The 17727-nt window shown below is 32.6% G+C and overlaps 2 protein-coding genes across 11 annotated transcripts; both read right to left on the reverse strand.

Annotated features, from left to right (window-relative positions):
* Positions 1-2732, reverse strand: LOC122290133 (transcription factor MYB1R1-like). Of its 3 annotated transcripts, none has more exons than XR_006236300.1 (4): positions 2255-2732; positions 1713-1921; positions 578-1103; positions 1-348 (listed from the first exon to the last, which is right to left on the reverse strand). XR_006236300.1 is itself a non-coding variant. In XM_043097686.1 (3 exons), the coding sequence occupies exons 1-3, from the start codon at positions 2541-2543 to the stop codon at positions 666-668; spliced, it is 936 nt and encodes a 311-aa protein (XP_042953620.1). In that variant the 5' UTR covers positions 2544-2732; the 3' UTR covers positions 397-665. The 3 variants fall into 3 exon arrangements, 1 of the variants encoding a protein (XP_042953620.1); XR_006236299.1 differs by having other exon boundaries at positions 1-411; XM_043097686.1 differs by lacking the exon at positions 1-348 and having other exon boundaries at positions 397-1103.
* A 7198-nt stretch (positions 2733-9930) lies between these two features.
* Positions 9931-14581, reverse strand: LOC122290144 (deoxyhypusine synthase-like). 8 transcript variants are annotated; one of them, XR_006236304.1, is made up of 9 exons: positions 14391-14578; positions 14078-14303; positions 13797-13964; positions 13452-13670; positions 12930-13016; positions 11804-11909; positions 11381-11616; positions 10951-11132; positions 9931-10427 (listed from the first exon to the last, which is right to left on the reverse strand). XR_006236304.1 is itself a non-coding variant. In XM_043097702.1 (8 exons), the coding sequence occupies exons 2-8, from the start codon at positions 14282-14284 to the stop codon at positions 10480-10482; spliced, it is 1161 nt and encodes a 386-aa protein (XP_042953636.1). In that variant the 5' UTR covers positions 14285-14303; positions 14391-14580; the 3' UTR covers positions 9931-10479. The 8 variants fall into 8 exon arrangements, 4 of the variants coding, with proteins under 4 accessions (XP_042953636.1, XP_042953639.1, XP_042953638.1 ...); XR_006236302.1 differs by lacking the exon at positions 9931-10427 and adding an exon at positions 10472-10714; XR_006236301.1 differs by lacking the exon at positions 9931-10427 and adding an exon at positions 10472-10718.
* Positions 14582-17727: the final 3146 nt, after the last annotated feature.

The following is a 17727-nucleotide window of genomic DNA, read 5'->3' on the forward strand; positions in this document are numbered from 1 at the left end:
TTTTCAAAATTGGAAAAAGTCTCACTTATCATAGATCCTTTTTTTATATTTTACAATTGACAAACGATCCTTTCAACAAGAAAGTCAAGAAAGGAACTCCATCCGCAGAATTTTGTGTCCCCTCCCCCATCCTTTTAATTTTAAAGTAGTGAAAACAAAAACCCCCCCACCCATTTTTAAACTATTACTTCCAATAGAAACCTTCAAAATGTATGATCCACATCATAGCACTAAAAATACCTCAAGACCTACCATGATCCATTATTGATTGTCCACTCACAAAACTTTCACAAAATATTAATGTATTTGTGTCCCATCACCCAAAAGGGGAAGAAAATGCCTCTCCACCTGTCATAAAAGAAACCAGAATAGCCATAAAAACCACTAACTTGAGGGTAGATCCACAAACACCTGCCAATGAAGTCCTTGTTATTTCAATTATATCAACTACAACAGAAAACAGCCAAAAGAACAAGAATCTAAGATAATCGCATAAACCAACAAGCAGAAAAGGACCGACAGTTCTTTTTTGAGTCTATACAGAACAAACTAGGATCAAACTCAGTCATCTAATTACCTTGTCTTCTCTAACCCATTATCTCTTCCTTTTGAGATAAATTTATCTAATCCATCTGCTCTAATTATGAGCCATTTTCCATATTTCATCAGGCTACAGTGATTATGCTATCACCATTGTTGAAGCTTGACATTGCCTGAAAAGCTGAGTGCCTTGATGGCGACTCCCTTTGCCCGGATGGCAAAGATGACTTTAGCGTCAGCGGTAGGGGATCGGTGGCTGACTTCATATTTTTCAAGGTAAGGCCAGAGAGAGTTAGAGCATGAGGAGCCACATGGACAGGGATCGGACGGATGACCTTCGATGACGCAGCTACATTTCCCTGTCCTAGATTTGGGTTTTCCAATTGGCTGGCAACGGGGACTGGAACTGCTGCTGGACCAACAGACACTGGAAAAGCAGGAATAACTGGAAGCACACTAAAATTGCAAGTATCGACCGATGGTGGAGGTGGCAATGGGTGTGGCTGTGAGGCAGTATCTTGGTGATGCCCCAGTACTTGATCTTCCATTGGAGTTGCCGTGACCTGATTGATACACGCAATTGGGAAAACGGTCATGAAAAGCTTGGTTTTAAATTTTCTTTGGTTGGTCGTTGAGAAAATGTAGGAACATGCTAAATTAAGACACCTTTTCCCAGGGGGAAAACACAAGAAAATTCAAGTTAAGAATGTCCCTGATTGATGACTACTTTCCCTTGAATGAATCGGATCAACATCCGCAAGTTCTAAGAAACCAAGACCACCAAAAATATCTAGTTCAGTTTTTGGAAATTTACAATTCTATTCAGTTCGGTTTTCCTCTGCGTTTCTCAACTAAAAAAACGTATCAAAACAGAGAACCGAAGAAAAAATCATAAGAAAAAAACAATTGAAAAATAAATAAATAAATAAATAATTACATAGTCAATTGTCAAAGAAATAGAAAAATAAGTATTAGCATCCTATTTTATTTTTTTCTGTTGTAAAAATAGAATGCTGAAAACTATTTGCCCCAAATCAGTTCAACTTCTCCACCTCTGCAAGAAATCGTTACGAGAAGAAATTAAAAAGTTATTCAAAATAGAAAATTCTTGTGTCCGGAACCAAACACACGGACAGAGAATGAATATGAGAAAAGTGGAAATAAAACTTTACCGAATCGGTGGTGATATCGAAGAGGCTGGTTCGGCGGCGACGGCGGTTGAGGTTGCTGCGGCGGAGAAAGTATTTCTGAGCGTGGCTGGCGACCTGCGTCGGCGTGCGGGTCTTGACAAAGTTTCTCGATATACCTCTCCAATCTCCTTTCCCTACTTTCTGCAAACCCAGCAGGAATAGCTTGTGCTCTTCCTCCGTCCACGGAACCCCTGCATAACATATATATGTCATAATCCATTATCCCCAAAAATCCATCAAATAACACTCCAAGATATTAAACAAACAAAATTTTTCTACGAACAAATCATATACTGCATGATTTGGGGTAAAAGTAAAACAATCATATAAATGAAAGAATGAAGTAGGATTTATCAATTAAAAACAGTTTGATGATCTTTTTGAGCCAGAAAATTAGCATTAGATTCCAATTCGAGCAAATTAAAATACAGAAAAACAGAGAAATCAATTATTTTGGCAATGAAAGAAAAAAGAGAGAGATTAAGAAGCGTGTGTATGTGTGTGACCGTTGATCTGAATCAGACCTCGCTTGCGCTCGCGGTCACGGCTGCCGCGAGAACTGGGAACGGCGTCGTCTGCGGAGGCATAACCAACGGCAGCTGCAGCAGTTGCTGCTGCGGCCACATCTTCTTTGCTATTGTTATTGAGGTTGATACCGTTGTTAACCATGGAACCCTCCTCCTGTGGATGCAGCTCGTACTGAGACAGATTGTTCATACTCACGCTCTTCCTCATGGCGTCCACCACCACCCTCACCCCGAACAGCATAATCTCTCCCACACCACCCTGGCCACCACCACACGCGCCAGACATCTCCGACGAATAACCCTTTTCACTTCGTCTTCCTTCTTTATTCTTGCTTCACCGGTTTGAGTCTCAAGTCTCGACCGGGCGGAAAAACAAATGGCAGAGAGAGAGAGAGAGAGAGAGGGGCAAGGCGAATACAAGTGGATGGACGAGTCTACAGTACTATTCGGTGCCAGCTTAGAGAGAGAGAGAGTATACGGCAGGCGTGTGGCGGATAAGTGCGGATTTTATAGCGGTGGCCGAGTAATACATAAAGTTGTATAGTTGTATTTTTTAAAAATTAATTTTTTAATATAAAATTTTATATTTATTTATTTTTAAAATGATTGTATAAATATATATTTTTTTTATAAATTATGTAAGTTTGTATAAATTTTTTTAAAAAAATTAATTTTTTATTATAAAATTAATTTTTTATATAAATTTTATATTAACTCACTTATTTTAAAATAATAAGCGGTGTTATTATAAATATTATTTATTTAAGATATAATTGTTTTCTAATTTATGTGTTTAATAGGAATAAAAATATTAAGAGTATCCTTATATTATAAAATATATTTTATTTAAAATAGAGTTATTAAAAATTGTAAAAGAAAATTATTATTTTTGCCTTACATTTGAGTTTAGACTTTTAAGTTCAATATTTTATTTTGTTATAGTTATAAAAAAAAAAATTAAAAAATTAATGATTTGTATATCAATTGATGAAGAAGGATTTTACATTTGTATCAAGCGTGCTAATAAACAAGTTTTATAAATATATTTTAATATACTTTATATGAATTTTAAGATTTAAAATACGAGAGAAAGTTTATCAAATAAATCTTACTATATTTAAACTTATATAAGTTTTATTACATATAGTCACTTTTATGTATTTCTTACATACTTCATTGATGTAATTGGCTAAAACAGTTATTTAATAAATAAAATACGATACGGTCAATCACATCAATAAAATAGGTAAAAGATTACATAAAAATGACTGTACCAGAACTCATTTTCAAAGATCCTTTGTCCTAAATCCCAACCATCAAATTCGACAGCAATTACTAAGATCCCACACATATGACAAGAAGAACTTTAAAAAATCATGTTCATCTGCCAATTCCTTTTAAATTGAGAGAGATTATTGCAAGTCTTTGAATTGTTTGAGAATTTATATTTGAACTCTACTCTCTAAATTAGAAAAAATAGGTGAATACATAAATTGGTTTTTAAAATATTTATCACGTTCTTATAAATTTTTCAAACAACAATAAATGCTCGATAAGTAGTGAAATTTATCTCTAATTCTATATTAATGTGTTTTATAGATGAGAAATAATTTCTACAAATTTCAAATAAACAAATTCTATGTAAGCCTTTGTAAAAAAGTGGATCCCATTTGAAAAAAATATAATAAAAAATTATTATTATTATTTTTTTAGTGAATTTCACTTTCAAAATTTATTTATTTGAAACTTTTTACCTAACATTCTTATCAAATTTTGAGAATTTCAGATAGAGGAAAGAGTGATATATTGAGCGAGTTTTGTATCATTTATTATATGAGTCAATGATATGATAAATCTTATAATGTTTTCTATATACGTTACTCTCTTTCTCACTTGACACTTTATTCTAAACTCTCTTTGATTAATTATAGAAAAACGATTTTTATACAAATTTTGCACATTTTTTTTTAAAATAGATAAATTAATGACTCCTGTAAAAAAAAAAAAAACTCACTTTTTAACTATCTACATTATATTTTTATAAAAGTGGTGATACTGTACCGTCTGAATAATGTTGGTGTCACTGCTCTCAGTTGGGGGCCATCACCAGCATTTTTTTTAATTTCTTAATTAAGAAAATATTTTTTAATAATGTTGTGAATTTTAAAAAAATTATTTAAAAAAATTATATATATATAAAAAGTATAAAAATACATATAAAAATAACTAACGAATAGCTAATAATGGTGGCTGTAGCATTGCCATGCTCTCTAGGTTTGACTACTAGGCATGACCTTTGGTACAAAGTATATTTTTTTGTTTGCTTTTTCTTTTTAACGTTTTTTAAATATTTTTAAAAAATAAAACAAAATATTAATAATCACTTTTTTTTATTATTAGATAGAGATTTTAAAAATAAATAAAATATATAAATAATTAAATTAAGAAAACGACGTAGTATTATTTTTCTTTTTAAAAAGAATGCGTAGATTTAAAACTTGATAGAGTATTTTTGGGGATAGATGCACAGCTTTCCGGCGTAAAAAGAAAACGTGCGGATATGTAATTATTAATAGTAAATGCTACGGAATTTACGCCACCTCGTGGGGCCACAAATTTGTACGTCAACCACATGGGTAAGGCTACCATGTCGTTCTCTTTACATGGGTGAGGCAACCATGCCGCCCGCGTTTATCGCTCCCAAATTCTTTTTTGTCTTTATTTTATTTTCATATTTTTTTAATATATTTAAATATTTTTAAAAGATAAAAAGAATATATTAATATACTTAAAATTATTTTCTTAATTACTAATAAAAAAATAACCAACTGTCAGTTAGGGCGGTCAAACCCAAGAAACATAGAAACTTTTTCATTTCATTGTCTCTATTTGGAGACTATAATGTTAATATAAGTAATTTTATTTTTAAAATTATTAAAATATTCTTTTTAAAACAATATTTTTTGATTTAATAAAGGGCTGCAGATACAATATACAAGTAAAAAGTGTAAATAAAATTTTTTTTATAAAATTAAATCTATAAATTAACTTTTATATAAAATTTATAAGCACTTGAATAACTATATGGAAATATTACCTGGTTTGGATTTAGAAATGAGATGAGATGAAATGAGATAATTTTATTTTAAAAATAAAAATTAAATAAAATATTATTTTTAATATTATTATTTTGAAATTTTAAAAAGTTGAATAAATAATATTAGTTAACTTTTCCAACCTCCACACATCACATTTTTTTTTAATTTTTTAATATTTATTTAAATTTCTTTTTGAATTTATTCTTCTTAAACTAATTAAATTTTTTTATTTATTATTTATATATTAAATATTTGATAAAAATAAAAAAAATTAAGAAAATGTAATATATGGAGTTTGCGTGAATAGAAAAAAATTATATACATATATATATATTTTTTGAATAATGATAGGCTTACCATTATTTTACCACTCTTTTATCATTTTTTTTAATTTTTAAAAATTTTTTCTTTTACTTAATGATTAAGCAAGTGACTATTATTAAAATTATATATTTTTAAAATTTTTTTTTAATAGTTAAGAATGTTAAAAAAATATTTAAAAGAAAATAATAAAAAAATAAATACGTTTGTAGTGATAAAATAGTGATAAAGTAATAATAACTCTATCATTACCTTTTTTTTTTTTTTTTTTTTTTCTGTTTTTGTAGGAGATAAGGTACTTTTCAAATCCGAAGCAGCCTAATACTCAATGATCTTGCAATGAGTGGGCGTGAACTTTGAACAGGTCACAATGGACAGACATGAGAGGACCTTATCCCGACTTTTCTTTCCAAAAACCAAAGCACCGCTGACAGGTTTTGGTCTTAGACATAAATTTATGATTGATCTCATTTTACCTTATTCTATTTTATTTTTAAATATAAAATTTTTAAATTAATTATTATAACTTTTTTAAACTTTTAAATAAAAATAAAAAACAATTCTATAATTTTTTAAATTCTCAACAAAAACAATATTATAAAACTAAATTCTTACAATATTTAAATTTTATTTTATTTTATTTTTGTTGTTAAATCATTGTATATTAAATATTGGTGTCGGTCTTATTACACTATGTTGATACAATATTATTTGTCGAGTCTTAATTTTATTATTTTTAAAAACAAATCGTTAATCAAATGGTCAAAGGATAATGAGACATGATAAGAGTGTGAATATTAAAGCATAGGATATAACATAATACTTATATTTTATTATATATTGGACTGTTTTATTTATTTCATTAGGGAAATTAGTTGGGCTTGACTCAAGTAGTAAGTAAGGGTGTTAGATTTTGAGAATATCCATGTAACATTGGCGCATTGCATGGTTATAGATTTTCAGTTGAGTCCAGGTTTGGTTGTTGGGCATGTTCTCTGGTGCAAATTATATAATTTTTTTTTTCTTTTGAACACTCTTTAAACATTTTTAAATATTTTAAATATATATATATATATATATATATATATATATCAATATATTAATAGACATTTCCTTAATAATAAGTAAAAAAATCTTAAAATATAAAATACAGGAGCTGCCAAATTGAGGATAAACTCAAGTGGCATAATATCATTTTATATTTTTTTAAGTTTAACCAAATAAAAGACATGTTGATACGACAATATTTAATTTAAATTATGACAACTATTTTATCTATAAAGAGATCTCTTTATAGATAAAATAGTTGTCATAATTTAGATTACTTTTATATAATCTAGATTATATAAAAGTAATCTTACAAATTAATGTGGTTTGATATGATTTGTCAAATTGTAAAATAGATATGAGGAATCACATGAAACGTGATTACTTATATATAATTCCTTTATGCCTGTATCACTCGTCGTAAACTATTCATGTAAATCAAATATGTGATAATTAAAATTGACAAAAAGTATGTGATTATAAGGCATCATCTAATTAACAGTTGCAACTTAATGCAGAAAATAAATTGCAAAAGAAATTTTACTTTTTGTTTTTTGAAGAATAATGATTACTTTTATATAATTTAGAAGAGTAAAACTTGAATTTTGTAGTAGTGTAAGCCAAAAGCACTTCCTAAAAGGTAAAAACTGAGTTGTAAGTTTTTCATTTTCATTTTTGAATACAGAAAAAATACTAACTAAAGCACAGAAAAGTAAATATTTCAGATCCCACAAAATGCTATTTTAACCATTATTATTTGAGAAATGATTTACATAAGTTCTAAATAAACAAATCTCACATACTTTTAGGAAAAAAAAAAAAAAAAGGGAATCTCACCTTAAAAAATTGCAATAAAAAGCTATTATTTTTAGTGGGATTCACTTTTTTACAAAGGGCCTACTCCACTTTTTTGGCTTAGGATGGATAGAGTCTCATACATCCGTGGATACCATTTGTCCTAATGTACAAGAGTGTCACTTTCTTCCTTAGATTTCACTTTTTGCTTTGAAGCACCAAAGGCAAAAGTGTTTTCTTAGTCTCAAAGAAATGAGCTATATATATATATATAATGTCCCTAAACCCAAAGAGAAAATATATAAGCTAGCTATCATGCAACCTCATATGGATTTCAATGAATAAATTCCAATGAGAGAGGGAGGGAGGGGAGGGGAGGAAGCATAACATCTTCACTTTTTTTACTTTAGTGCTTTCAAATTGTGTAAAAGAAGTGTTAGCCTCGCATTGGAGTACTTTGCATTGCATGTTTAAAATGGTATTGGATAGATATGACAGTAAGAATTGACAGCAGATTTGAAGGATATTCCTACTTTGCATAAAGTATGGTTTGGTGGGAAAAAGTGGAGGGTAGTACATGAAAGATGGAATAACTTAAATCCATAAGTCAATTATGTGGGAAATTTCTTGTGCATTGATGGCATGCACAAATGCTTTTGCTTTTGCTCCTTCTCATATTCCTTTTTAAGAGTAACCCTCTTTCATAATGGGTTTACAATCATTATGACATTTTCACAAAAACCTAGTACTGGTTTCCCCTCTCTAAAAGTCGTTTACTAGCCAAGGGAGACTTCCTCCCTCCTCTTATTCTCCATCTTTCTTTTGTTCTCCCACTGTCTTATATAGTTTTTCTCTAATTCCACTGTTTTGTTTACTAGATTGAAAAATATTCTATCTATTACTTTCCAGCTATCAACTTCATATATGTACCACACCACCACCACTCTCCCCAAGTGTCAATCTACAAGACGAACCAAAAACCACCATTGCCTGACCAGTGTGTGTGGCTCACGAGGCGTCACTATTTTATGACTCCAATGATCACACACTCGGCACTAGTGGATTCCTTGACCTAAGTCTCAAAATGAGTTTAACCGCACTCCATTCCTACTAGCTAGCTCTAGTATAGTGCCCGAAACTCCTTGGGTGTTACTAACAATCAAGACTTTCTGTCTCTAATTATCTCATTATATTCATGCTTTCTCTCCGAATAAGAACATGGAGACAATGGAAGTAGATAGTGGCTAGTGCTCTTTGGGTGCTGCTGACGATCAAGGTTTTTCATCTCTAGTTATCCTAGTATATTCTTAGTCTCCCCAAATGAGAAAGTGAAGGTTGTGGAAGTTGAGTTTTTATAAGAAGTGCACCAGAGTAGTTGATTATAGCGTCTTTCTACCCACAACCTTTGATCTACTTGTTAGATTAATGCAAACCATCTTTTGGCTATCCCTTATTTGGCTCGACAAAGAATTATGTGTCCGAACTTTTGGTTCATTGCCTTTTTTGGTTTACCCATCTCCCTCTAAGCACTGCAATAACTGTAATGGAGTTTTATGTGGGACACCTTACCATCTCCTCTTGTATAATTTAATTTAATTCAAGATGTATGGCGTGGCTTCTAGGATACATATGACACATCTTTTGTTATTGTTTTTCTGTCCCGACAGAACATGGATGGATGGACCACTTTGTATCGAATGCAAACTCAGGAATAGGAATTATTACAATACAGGGAAAGTGCGGGTGCTAATGAACTACTCTCCAACATGAAAAGGAAAGTGGGAATGAAGGTCTGATGACAACAAAAGATTGAACAGAGCTCGAGGTTTCTTTAATCCAGGTTGAGGTTATGTCAAGCAGACCCCCTCTCCCCTTTGCTATTTATATTTACTCTAGAAATGGAAGGAAGTTCACCCCCCAGGCTCTTCCTGCGTGGCAATCTGCAGAGAAGAAGCCAGCTGTGTAAATCTGCTCTTTGTAGATGACTTTTTTATTCTAGGCAAGAAATCTGGAGCTTTGGCCATCAAATTTGTTTAAAAAATCTATCTACTCATAATGTTCAGGAAGATTCCCCTGTTCGTTTTAGTTTGAAGACCTGTGCTTCTAGAGATGTCGTGCTAAAGCAAAAACATCTTGATATCATTCATTTCAGCCTACAATGAATAATATCTCTTGTCCCAAACACCTACAATTCAAAGAAAAACTAACATAGCATATGGAATCATGGATCTCATTGTGTTAAATACAATGAAATCAACTTTCGTGATTATCTCTTTCCGAATTGTAGAAAATCTCAATCCCACTTTTCTTGCTTTCACAATTTTAAGAAAAAGATTTTGAAGTCATTTTAGGTGGTTTTCACAAGTCAATTATTAAATTAAAAAAAAAAAATATCACTTAAAATATAACATATTGACTAGTGTGACCATAGGGCAAAATTGAATATAAAGAACAATATTTCTCTTAAAAGACATAATGCAAAGAAATAATCATGCTGACCAGGAAAATAAAAAACTATTTTTTGCATGGCCTTTTTATTCCCATCTCATTTATGCAAAATCTTGGGTACTATGCTGAAAATCTTCTTGGAGTTTTTATTCAATCTGCATAAAGACTCGGGTAAATTCGGGTCTATTGGCTAAATGAGGTTTGCATCTTCACGAGCAAGTTGCGATCAGAACAAGTTGACACCAGGTTCTGGAAAGGGTTGTTACGGAGAAGAGATCCAATAGAAATAGAAGACACTTTTCCCTAAAACACGAACTTAAACCGCTCAAGTCGAACATGAGAGAGAGTAACCTTTTGACAAACTCCAGGACTTGTTGGATGAGGTAAGCGTGCATGAAATTATGAAAATGCATCTTCATCAAGCAGGCTCTAGTAATTCTCGGGATGAGATCATCTGGACCCTGGACAGCAATGGTAAATACACTGTAAAATCTGCATATCTTCATTCTTTACCTATCCAATCTCCCCCCCATCCACGAGATTAAGGGGTGTCTTAAGACTCCTTCGTGCAAACACTTTTAGAATGTCTTGTCTGCATGAAACAATCTCTTGTTTCCTCCCAGAATAAAAATTACCCGACCAATCATGCCCCTGAGCTACCAGCCAGCATAAATTATTATGAGCTGTTGGTGGGATTGAATTCAAAATAAGCTGAGATAACGGTAATAACAGCTGGTTTTGCCCAGTTCTTCCTAATCAAACAATGCCAGAGTCAGAAAAATCCAGAATCATAATATAAACTGATTTAAAAAGTCAAACAATTTTGACGGGCATTGCACAGATACGCGACTAGTTTAAAAAAGTTTGAATGCTCATTCCTGACCATACATCAGTGTCTCCAAGTTTGCCTTTTAAGTCCCAACCCCGTCACATCAGTATTACATATTACAGGGGTTCTAAGTGACAAGCAGAAGGAGGCTATACCTGGAGCAGCTAGGACTTTTTTGACTGACAAGTGCTTTGTTAAGATCAGTGCACAGCTATAAAATAAATCTGTGCCTAGTCAAAATATGTATCAAGCCTTAATCTCGAAGAAATTCTTTCTCCTTAGAAGCAAATGTTTCTGCAACCAGTAGAGGGAAAGCAATGGTCGCATCGCAATGTACCTAGTCAATTCAATCGAAAGGAGAACAACCAGAATCATATTTCTACAGAACTTTTATATACAGGGTATGCATGCATACAACTATACATGTTATATATATAATATATGAGCAAATGACTGAAATGAAGGCAAAACAGCTCATGCATGCACGGAAAGATAGCAAACAACATGTTTGTGTTTGTAAACAAAATGCAAAAGAAAGCTGAACGTCAAAGGGCACAGTGACAATGAGACGTACAGAATATATACCTTAACAGTCTTAGCTGAATCTCGTATTTTCCCCCAAGAGACAGCCTCATCAGGATGAGCTCCAGAGTCACTCCCATCAAACTCCTGTGCAGTATTGATAAACACAGCATAATCTGCACCATTTCGCATCATATTTGCATTGCAAATGTGATGTTTAGGAAGGCCGCCTCCAAGAATTATCATGCCGGTCTTCCTAGGGCTTGCGTGGACAGCTTCACCATTCATGGCTCTAATATCTGTTCAAAAACTAACCATGTAGTTTCATTTCTGAACTTGTAAGGCAAATATGCTGTTCTATTCTTTTCCAGAGTTTATCTGTATTAAAGACGTTGTGTTGCATAGTCTCTAGAGTTCCTCGTCATAAAAAATTTCTCAACTTGCAAGGTACAAGCATGCAACAGTATTGAAAACGAATATGCATACCTTGCACTATGTCTATAATCAGACCCGGGCTGCGGAAGGAATGGAAGTACAACATGTCCCCTAGTGAGCCATCTGTTAGGCCTGGACAGTAAACTGGGATGTTGTTCTGGAAGTATAATCAACAAAGAAGATCAAATCTTGGTGACTATCAATATTAACACTTACGTAGCAGTTTGTTGAACAACCGCTTTAGAGTAGCAAGTGCACTATATTCCATGACTAAGTGGAGTTCTATTGCCCAAACATCTAACACAAATCAACAGCCAAAAAACCATCCATATAAATTAAAGTTTTTCTTTGCTCGAGTCCCATTCCTATTATTCCAGGATATGTTAGTGTTTATAATTACTTGTCCAAAAATATTTGTCAAGGCCAAATTTGATAGGTCACTTGTACAGATCATACAAAAGATCACAGCGAATTAGCAGCACGTTACACAAAGTCCCAAGGTCTGAAGCATGTACAAAATTCTAAAATGCATTCACATGTTAGCCAAAGCTCTGTAAGGAGGTTGTAGCTAGAATCTCAGTATCCATAGAGAGGAATCTGAAAAATCTAGATAAAATATCTAAATTAATCTCTTTTAGTCAATTCGTTTTTTTTTTATAAGTAGTTTTAGTCAATTCAAACAGTCAAAAGGATTAAAATGATGGTATATTTGTTCTAGAACTCTCTTCTGGATTTTCATATTGCAACTCTCTCTCTCTCTCTCTCTCCCCTCCTGTGTCGCTAAAGAGTTTTAAGTTGCTTGAGAACTCAAATTTGAGCCAGCAATAGAGAGATAGGTTATGAGAGAACCAGAAACAAAAATTCTATAACTTAGCCCCTCATTTTTCCTGGTATATAGGGTAGCTAGAAAATCTAAGAAACAAAATTTCTTAATTACGAGGTTGGAATCATGGCACCATTGCTAATCTTACCAAATAATACAAGATCCCTTAACTAACACTGAAGCTACTATTTAAAGGACATCATTTTACCTGTCAACAAAAGGCTAGAACATTGAACAATGTTTGAACATAAAAAAAGAAGAAAAAAATGAAATAAGCATCCATGACATTCAGAAACACGCTAAGATGGGAAAAAAGAAGGCCCACTCCCAATACATTAAGCTATGAGCACTCACCTTGTATGCCCAGTAGAGGTATGAACTCTGGTCATTAATTTCTTTGCCCAAGCGAGAAATCAATCTAGATGGTGTCCATAATACATTCTGTGAAACCAAAAAGAAAAATGATGAGGAAATCCTGACAACTTTCACGAAGGGCAGTGCATAAGCAAGAAGAAAGAGGGAGAGAAATGAATTTTCCATCCACGGGACAAAAAGAAAAGAAAATGCATAAATACATGTTAAAAATAATATTTTCTCTTCACAGTTCCCCAATGCATTGTATAAAGCAAATGTGGGTGGGAAGACCAAAACTTATGTATCAGCACAAATAAGTTTCGCAAGAGTATAAGCCCACCAGATATATGACTCCACCGAACTTGAAGCAAACCCAAGAGTCCAGATTCAAAGATGATGAATTTGCACACATGAAACAAGCTGAGTGGCCGTAAAAGAAATCACAAAAGAAAGTCATGAGTAGCAAATGACTTTGTGTATGCAATCCTCAATTCGTAGTAGAACAGCGTCAAAGATATATACCTCTTCAATTTGCTCCTTCAACATCTGGTCAAGAATAGGAATTATCCAGTCCTCAAATTTACAGTAGTTGTCATTAGGTACCAACAAGTTACCAATGCGGTTCAGACCTTTTGAACGCAAATAGGCTCCAGGTAGAGAAAAGTCACCTTTATAGGTGGGTGCAAGGCATTTTATAAGATCTTCTTCTATACCGCCAGTTGTCGTAACCACTACATCAACCTACATTCAGAAGAGAAAACACTTCAAATGATAAAAGACATACTTGTGTATTTCCCTTTCCTACCTTACAACCAAGAAAAATGAAACTTTGATTTAAAACATAAAGAGCATTACAGCCCTACCCACCATATGATGCTCAACAACATAGCGAACCACATCCCTAACACCAGAAGATATAAGATTTGAAGTAAAACCCAGGAAAACTTTGCATCTCACAGACTTCCTGTAGATCAGATCCCTCTCCTCCTCACTGCAATCCTCCGTAACAATCCCATCAGAAAGCCTCCAATCTAGCTTCAAACCATTTCCAAAGCTCTTTTAAAAACAATCTATATGCACTCATACACATACATGAGTAGGTTTCATCAATCACGCAATATCAGGGGCCTTTCGAAAAAGAAACTAACCATTTGATTAACGACATCGATGGCATCTCCGAAATTGGAAGCTTGAAATCCGGTGGAGACCATGGACCTGAGAAGCTGAGAGTAGTCTACTCCTTTATTGAAATCGTAACCCTCAATCTTAACACTAGCCCCTTCCAGATTTTCCGATTCTTTGAAAACCGTGGAATGCACAGCCACTAGAAAACCATCCTTAATTGTTTCACCCATTAGAGAGTCGCTTGTTCTTCTGCAACACCGCAACAAAAACAAGAGAGCATATAAAAAATTGGAACTGGAGTTGCTTTGCTACGAGATAATCAGTAGAAAAGGGCACCTCCTCAAAAACTGAGCACGTGTTTTTCGTGTTACCCAGTTGGTACTTTATTCCAAGCTCGGGTCTTCCTATCCGGACGGAATCGGAGATAGACAACCTTCGACGGATTTGTTTTGGCCGTGTTTTATAAGCAGATTCGGAAAATTTGGAATCGAGAAACTTGAAATCCGATACATCCCTTATAAATTGGAAAATTCTTCTTGTCATCCTCACACTTCACACACCACATTTATTTTAATTTTTTTTCATTTTTTCTATAATAAATATGTAGTGTGTGGATGATAAATAGAATAATTCAATTAGTTTAATAAGAATAAAATGAAATAAAAAATAAAAAAAATAAAAAATAATATTTTAATATATAAAGTGTGTGGTGTGGGATGATGTGTAGCATTTCTCAAATAAATTTCATGAATCTTAAACAAAGGTCCAGAGATACACGTAGCAGTACAGAAAAACTCTATTTTTAAAATTTCACACTGTACTAAAATTTTGTTAAATAAAAAAAAAAAAATTAGGACGTGTGTAAACTAATTGAAAGAGAGAAAAAAGGAAAAACCAAGAGAGATAATGAGAAAAAGGTTCTTGTTATTATATAATATGAATCTAGAAATATACCTATATATATAAAGAGGAGTATAAAAATCTTAATTGATAGTTAAAGTTTGGTCAATTATAACTGCTAAATGTGATCATACAATATAAGTTGGTTTATAATACTTTCTCTTTAGATGATCATATTTAAAAAATATGCCTCGTTAAAATCTTGTCAAGGAAAAATCCTATGAGGGAAAACCAATGGTGAAGAAAAAATAGTACAGTATTCATGTGTACCGCCAATCGCTTTAGGATTATCTCATTAAAACTTTACAAAGGAAAATCCAGTGAGATAAAATCTTAGCGAGTGAAAAAGAGTACAATCAGCACAAGTTTTCAACACATTACTTGTGACGCCCCCAAATTCCGTTTGGGATCGGACGGACATTTGAAGCATCGAGACATGCAACACAAGGTTACTTGCCCCTGTTCATGACATATAAGATGTAATGTTCCTAACATGCATCTAACATTATGCAATATTCACAGCGGATAATTTTTTTTTTAGCAATACTATGCACCAAATTGAAAATATCCTAAATGCTTAAAACATACTTCATACATAAAGACCTATTGAATAGATCACAATACTAGTCTAAAATGGTTATGATCCAAAAAGTACTAAAGATGCAACTCTATTGTACAAGTAGTAATTTACGTTAACTACTATATTAACATTGACGTCGCACCGTCGCTTAGTCAATTGTGTCTAGTTGATCAGCTCCTGATTCTCCTTCAGGTCCTGTAACAAGATCAACCATTCGGGGGGAATGGTAGTTGGGACTACCAAAGTGAGATTTGATTACAAATCTCAGTAAGTTAACAAAAAAACTTCCACAAAAGTTAATGATGCATGCATGACAGTAAAAGCATAAATGCATAATCAAATTCATAAGTAATTAAAGCATAACTTGACGTACAACATAGCATAATTGACATAACTTAAATTGAAACATGAACTGAACTTGACTTGACATGAACTTGATCTGAAACTTGACTTAACATGAAAAATACATACTCCACAGTTGTTGTCACCCCATGTATTCTACGTGTAAATACATACTCCACAGTTGTTGTGGCCCCATGTATTCTATACAAACTTGACTTAACATGAAAAATACATACTCCACAGTTGTTGTGGCTCTATGTATTCTACGTGTAAATACATACTCTACAGTTATTGTGGCTCCATGTATTCTACACAAACTTGACTTAATATGAAAAATACATACTCTACAGTTGTTGTGGCCCCATGTATTCTACGAAAACTTATTCTTTAACTGCTTAAATACATACTCTACAGTTGTTATCGCCCCATGTATTCTACGTGTCACAATTGCTGTGTCTCACGTAGTGTATGTGTCACAATTACTGTGACCCCATACATAAGTAATCAAGATGAAACATGACTAGAATACGAAATGACTGAAGCCCTAACGTAACAAAACGTGACTTGAATATAACTTGAAATACATGACCAACTTGAGATAGAAATATTTCGTAACATTGCATAACATATAATAGACAACATATTTAACATGACATACTTGCAACAGTGAATATTACATGACTTGACATACATGTAATAGATGACATACTTAGCATGACGTACTTGTAAGGTACAGTAATACATGACAGAATATATTATGTAACAGATAAAAATTGACGACAGAAAATTCTGTATAATAGACAATTATGTGATAACTTGGCATGGCATGACATATATGATAACACACATACATACATTGTAGTTCCTTTACTTAGCACACATACACAGTAGACTGCTAGTAAGTTAAAAACTAACTTACCTCGATCTCCGCGTTTCTTATAAAACTTCAAGTGCGACCACGAGGAACTGTAATTAGTGATTCTAAAAGTTAGAACTAAATCACTAATAATTTGAAATATGGAAAATACTAACTTAAAGAGTAAAATTTTCATTTTACTCTCTACATGTGGGAAAATGACCGTTTTACCCATAACTTAAGGATTTTGCATACTAACTCCAAAAGTTTCCAAAATTTACATTCCTCATGTAAATTTTGTCCTAAACTTAAATATCAACTCAGAAAAATTTAAAACAAAACACAACAATGAAAAACACACTAAGGCCAAAACATCCATAGGCCATTTCCCTTGATTTTTGTTGCAATTCCTTCCAATTTCAAAACTCATGCTTAAACCAAAATTTTGCAACAAACATCTTCCAATCCTAAGTTCAAAACCATACTTAAAACATCCACTTAGAAAAAGCTAATAATTAACACCAAAATTTTTTGTAAAAAGATCTAAACACTTGAATCACAAGTTTTGACCTTAAATCAAAACATTTCCAAGAATTTCAAAAATCAAATCTTACTTCTAACATATTCATAATATCATCTGAACATCAACCATGCTTTAAATCATCAAACTAAAGTCACCAAAATCACAAAATAACATTTGGAGTTTTTGGTTTTACACTTAGTCCAAAAACATAAACTTTTTCTTCAACTAGTTTTGATAAATCTCTTGATCTATGACTTATAAATATATGATCTTCAAACCAAACCATCACATGGTTTAAAAAGATGTCCTAAAACATATATAAGCTTCTAATTCAAGATCAAATGGTTAGAAATTAACCAAAACATAAATTTTAGCCAAGAATATCCACACTTTGGCTTATTTGAATATCTCTTTGCATAAAATTTCATATCTTTGAAACTAACATCAAATATCTTCAAAATAATAATATAAC

The sequence above is a fragment of the Carya illinoinensis genome, chromosome 12 (assembly GCF_018687715.1).
Source record: "Carya illinoinensis cultivar Pawnee chromosome 12, C.illinoinensisPawnee_v1, whole genome shotgun sequence".
Taxonomy (NCBI): domain Eukaryota; kingdom Viridiplantae; phylum Streptophyta; class Magnoliopsida; order Fagales; family Juglandaceae; genus Carya; species Carya illinoinensis.